This window comes from Penicillium canescens (assembly GCF_028828765.1).
Source record: "Penicillium canescens strain IBT 15451 chromosome Unknown utg000010l_segment0_segment0, whole genome shotgun sequence".
NCBI classification, from domain to species: Eukaryota; Fungi; Ascomycota; class Eurotiomycetes; order Eurotiales; family Aspergillaceae; genus Penicillium; species Penicillium canescens.
This window is the reverse complement of record NW_026703972.1, coordinates 2,642,488-2,648,487: the sequence shown is the minus strand read 5'-3', so window position 1 is coordinate 2,648,487 and position 6,000 is coordinate 2,642,488. Positions and strand designations below refer to the sequence as shown.

The window sequence follows — 6,000 nt, the reverse complement described above, 5'->3', positions numbered from 1 at the left end:
CCTGACACCGCACTCGCCGACCTAACGGCTCTCCGAGCCTACCATATCGATAATTTCCTTGACGATAAACTCTTCGATAACAAGCATTTTCGACATCTCATAGACGGTGCGAGGAGACTCAATTCCATCACAAAAGTACGAGTCAGAAAACCTATTTCGCGTGACACTATTACGAAACTATCCGCGGGCCTCGCCGCACTCCCGCCACGGCTCTTGGAGATGTCTGCGAACCTTCTAGACGACTTGAAGTTCGCAACCGCGTGCCGGGTAGCATTTTCTGGATTCCTCCGCCTCGGAGAATTCACCTACAAGACTGAAGACCTTAGCACACATTCTATCTTCTCAGCCACAAAGTTAACTCGCTCCGATGTCGGATTCCCTTCCTCGTTAGACCACGCACAACTCACACTCAAGCGCAGTGAGACGGACCGCCGCCACGAAGGGGTGTAAATTATTCTTGCAAAGACGGGAGACGGCGCTTGCCCAGTTGATGCCCTTCAGAAGCTGCTACTTCTCGATCCCAGAGGGCCCGACGCCCCATTGTTCTCCTTTCACAGAAGACCATTCAGTCGCAACAAGTTCCTCTCGACCTTATCTACTACGCTAAGAGCGCTTGGACTACGGACGGAGGGCTACCTGGGTCACAGTTTTCGGAAGGCGCAGCTTAGCATGCGCACGATAGTGGGATACTCGACGACCAGATTCAGATGCTAGGGAGATGGATCTCAGAGGCTTTCAGGGTGTATTCTACGGCGAAAGCTTTAGTTTTGTACAAGCTCAATCACCAGTTCCAGACAGGCTCGCTGGACCCGCTGTCTCTGCTGCACCACCGTCCGCTCCACCATCCTAGTTTGACCGGGTCGTTTGGGCCCTATCTGGCGCTACGGTCTACGACCGCAGCGACAGGTTACCCGTTATGGCCAAACTACACTCTTCTTGCTCCTCTTGACTGCGTGAGGTCACCACTAAAACTATTCTTACTACGTTCAACGTGGGTGCGAATAAAATTGTTCCTTCGTTAGGAAAAGCTCGTTGAAATTATATGATTGAGGGATATCAGTCGACAAATATCATCACCGATGAGCATTATTTAACAGAACCTCAGTCCCTTCCAGCCAACCAGACGAATTGGCCATATCCAAGACTGTCTTGCCCATCTCGTCTTTCTGAGCAAGATTAGCCCGACCGCCCTTCTCGATCAAGAGCTGCAGCAACCAGAGATCGCGGTCTTCAATGGCCTGCATGATAGCGTTCCAGTCGCGATAGCATTTATTCGGGTCAGCCCCCTTTCCAGGAGTAGCTCAATCATGGAAAAGTCACCATCGTCGCATCGTCTTATCGCCTTGACGAGAGGCAGATGTTCACCAGGAGCATTGGGGTCTGCACCAGGAGCATTGGGGTCTGCACCAGCCTCGTCCAAAAGATAACGCACAATGACCCAGTAGCGCTCGCGCAGCGCTGTCGTCAGCGGTGAGAACACGCCGCCGTTTTTCCACTCTACATTGGCGCCGGCGGCGAGGAGTAGTTTGACGTTTTCTAGTTGATTGGCTTGAACTGCTTTCTCCATGACGCCCTTGTGCGCGGATAGGTCTGTTATGCTGGGTAGCAGGAGCCGTAGCATGCTCGGCGACTGAGTCGCCATATACACGGGCCAGTCTTGGCCGCGTAGGTTGGGATCGGCACCATGCGCTAGTAACCAGCCTAGCATCTCTGGGCGTTTCTCCCGGATGGCCGTTGTCACAGCTGTGTATCCCAGAGCGCTGCGATCATTTGCATTGGCGCCGCCTGGGCCCACGAGCCAGTGTACAGCCTCTGTGTTGTCATTCTGTACGGCGCACTCGATGATACCCGGTGGTTGGTGGAGGTCCGCACCGGCTGCCACTAAGTCCGGAAGGAAATGAAGGCGGTTGTGGGTGATACACTTCCAGGCTGGGTATTCAGACGCCATCAGGTTAGGGTCAGCGCCGTGACTGAGCAGTAAGGTGAGGATGTCTGGCCGGTCATCGCGGATGGCCGAGCATAGCGGAGTGTATATTCCGTCCTTCTTGGAGTTTGGGTCCATACCAGCCTGCAGCAGAACGCGCACGGCATCAATGCTGTTCACACTTGTCGCCTGCTCCATCAGGCCAGGAGTCTTTCGAACGTCAGCGCCGCGCGCGAGCAGGATGCGCAGGCAGCCTGGGCGGTGGACGGCGGACCAGAGGACGTGTTCAGGTCCTGGCATGTTTGGATTCGCGTCCTGATTTAATAGAGTGGTCACGATGGCTGGTTGGTCGCTTTGTACGGCTTCGCATAGCGCTGTCTTGCCGTGGTCGTCTTTGCGGTTGGGGTCACAGCCGGAATTGAGCAAGGTTTCGATGGCTTGCTGCGGTGCTCGCTTGCGAATTGCTTCGATCAGTAACGTTGTGCCATTGCGCGTCTCATCTTCCAGATTGACGCCATGGGCGAGCAGAGTCTGCGTTAGCCTGGCGCTGGCGGAATCGGGCTCCGAATAGCTGTCATTCCGAAGGTTGATTTCTTCAGCAGAAGCTGTTAAGTTTGCCTTGGCCGGTCGGCGCGGCAGTGCTCGGTGCTCGAAGTAGGGGATCTTTTCGGTCTCGCGTCCAGGCTGGTTCAGAAACCCGTTCAGAGATAGGACGGAGGACATATCATCCGTGTTAATTTCAGGATCTTGTTGACGAAGGCCTTGGCTGGGTCGGGCGGCGGTGAATGATTCCTTCGGAGGCACGGATGGTGTCGACCGCATTGAATCAGGCAACTGACTTTGGATCGATGGTACGGACCGCTCAGATTCAAAAGTCTTGGCCTTGTTTATGCCCATCACGGAGCGGCCTTTAGATACGCGGTCGAGCGCAGCAGCTAAGCCTGCATACCCAGTGCCTACTGACTCTTCTGGGTGTGCGTCTCCGAGGGACCAATGGAAGGCCATGCCGCTGATCCGAAGGGTTTCGGTGGCCTTCTTCAGTGATTCGTGAATGCGGCTGAGTTCATGGCCGGGTCGATGCCATCCTCGCTGCAGCTTTCCCAGTGTCCCGCGATGCTCATTGAACAAGTTTCAAAATGACCTTGTCAAGTTGTTGAAAGTCGCGGTAAGTGGAAACAGAGGGGGTGTGTGGCGTAAACAGTAGTGCGTCACTGGTTAGGTCTTACGCGAAAATGCTAGCTGGGGTCCTAGCACGGAACGTAGGGACTGCGGGTTCGAATCCTGTCACTTTCACAACTTTTACCCTAGAGGCACCTACCGAAGAAAGCCTACGCCTTGGTTGACTTGGCTAGGACCTGGATGGTAGACCCGGGGTAGGGGTAGCTACTGCGGTACGCAATAAAAGGCGGGTGGGGAAAACTGTCACCGGTCTAGGCTTCAGCTTACCTTCCGAAGTACTAACCGTTTAACTCGGGCCGCTAGGAAGAAGGATGTCCCCTCTGTGATAGCTAGATTGAGAAAAGGTGTAACAGTTCTGCAAAGCTCAACAAAGTACGATCTGAGTTCCGGGGGGCGCCCTGGATTGCATTGAACAAAAATACAACATACTGAACAATTGGTCACTCGGTCGCTTTAAAGCACTAGGACAGACCGTCCGGTCATTTCTATTGGGAATTCGGCGTTAAGGAAGGTTTCTTGTGGTGCCAGTCCGGTGCACCGACCTACATAGCTTACCGCACGCTTAGGCAGGCTCCATTAGGTATAAGAAATATCATCATCATCATCATCATCATCAAGTGGAAACAAATTTCTTTTCCACCTCTTCAATTATCACCTCGGGCAGGACGCGATTGGCGGCGGCTAATTCGGTCACTCCGGCTTCAATGGCCCACAGTGTACGACAGGTATCGAGGAACGTATGGGAAAGCTCGCGAAAACCGTCGGGTAGGTCTTTGGTAGTGCTGATATACTTGAGCATGTGCACGGAGATCTGATTGCCCAGTTGGGTAGCGAGAGCCGCGACGCTGCAGATGGCTTCCTCTGACTTAGCCGTCATGATGAAATGAGAGGCTCACCTTTGAGGCGGAGAAGGCAGGGAGATACAGTAGTGTAGATTGCCCAGATAAACGGGCCAAACTGGTCAAACTTTGGGGCCAAACTGGCCATCTATACAGGGGAGCCAGTGATCCAAACTAGGTAAACGCTCGGTCGAAATTTTCGACAATCTCGATCTGGGGCGTAAACCCATAGTTTTCTCCTATTTAATGCCAGTTGAAACTGTAGTTTACAGTACTAGATCACTCTATCTCGATCTGGCTCCGATTTCAGCCTGCAGTGACCGAGGTGTTTACTGTCGCAGCATTTTGCCACACATTATTATTTACTATTCCAAATCTTCGTATAGTCACCGATATCTCGAGTGAGAGTATGGATGTGGGACCGGATAAGTTCCTATTTAATGCTGCAATTGAAGCACGTACAGACCGGGAAACCGTGCATTAAAATCCACTACCCGTATGTTAACGGCTGACCTCGACTTTTAAGCTAGAGGCACCTCCGGCATCTATTTAACACTCGCATTCAACTCCTATAATGCCGATTTATCAACAACCTGTTCAAGGAGTCTGTTGGGTTTGGCGCTGTGCTGCGCCCCCGCTTAGCTTCTCATTTTTGAAAAAGCTGAAGCACACAAGTGCCCAAGAGGTTTCAGAACTCCCTTTAAATTTCGCACTGGTTTCGGGTCTGAGTCTGAATTTTTGGTATAGTTTCGTCGCGGAACTTGAGGCGCATGTTTCGCAGAATCGGATTTTTGGATTGACTTGTTTCACAAGTGAATTGTATTATCAAGCTCCGTATCCACAATGAGCCCTAAATCTGCGATAGTTGGACCGTGATTCTGAGACATAGTGGTTTTTGAGTTTCTGCCGCGGTTCCACCGCTGCCAGCTGAGTATCAAGGATGTATGACTCGGGAAATGTTTCAAGGTCTATTGTGATTTACTTCACGGCTCTAGGCACCATGATAAAAGGGTCTCCCTCGCAGAGGTACTGAGATCTCTCAAAAATTGGATTTTATCTAGGCTATACAATTCTATCTGCCGTCTTTTGCTATTCATGTATCTCTCTTGTCCGGGCCGACGAATAAAGATACTTTCGAATGCTGCTAAGCATCGATTATCATTGTCTGGTAGGCATTGCAATGAAGAGGTCAAGCATCCGCCGATTTCATGATTCCATTGTAAAGATTGGGCATTGTTAGCGCCCCTGAGAGAAATATTGAGAGCAAAGTCAATGTGCACGAATGGCTTTTGCAGGCCAAGTAGTTCCGCTGCGACAATCACGCTAAAATGTTATCCTTGACAAAGACGAGCTGGGGGCCCACGGACGAGGAAAAGGGCATGTTGGCAACGGAGAACCACTACTTTCTACTTCCGCATCCCGAACTAAGTTTTTCATTGGAAACATCCCCGCATATCAAAAGGGAACAACCACATTGAGTGTGAACCTCGTTCATCCCAGTAATTAGAACTCGTAAGGCCCAAGTTCCTAAAGCAGAGCTTTAGTGATACTTAACAGATCTCATAGGTTGTTGGATGCTACAGTCAGGGCTCTAAGTAAACCTTGATAACGATAAACTTCAAATTCTCCGAGAATCGGCCAGGTTTGATTCTGTAAACGCTCCACCACCGCTCCACGTGGCAAACAAAATAAGAAGTGGAGATAAGGGGGCGAATCCCGAGGCTTGAATTTGTCTTTCGCTTATCGCTAGATTAAGAAGTCTTGATTAACCAGGGAAAGACACTTTTACTAGCGGAAGCTTCTATCAGCACTAGGGAAAGACACTTTCACTAGCGAATATATTCAGTCCGCCCCGCATCTCTTCAAATCCTTCATTAGAGTATTCATTGTAGAATAAAGAGAAAATATATACAGTGGTGTAACAAAAGTATTTGAAACATTGTGCCTTTTTGGCCAGATGGCGTAGTGGTAAACCCAAGCATCCATGAACCGTCACCACCCCTCGGGGCTCCCCCGGTCCAGGAAGGGGTGAGGTACATTATCTGTCCCTTCCGGTTT

General features: G+C 51.0%; 1 protein-coding gene across 1 annotated transcript; it reads right to left on the bottom strand.

The window, feature by feature from the left end:
- Positions 1–1,073: 1,073 nt before the first annotated feature.
- N7446_012477 (ankyrin repeat domain-containing protein) lies at positions 1,074–3,980 on the bottom strand (the record flags this gene model as incomplete). The annotated part of the gene is made up of 3 exons (XM_058521219.1): positions 1,074–1,300; positions 1,321–3,019; positions 3,759–3,980. 3 exons carry the CDS (start codon positions 3,978–3,980, stop codon positions 1,074–1,076), a joined length of 2,148 nt encoding a protein of 715 aa, XP_058366585.1.
- Positions 3,981–6,000: the final 2,020 nt, after the last annotated feature.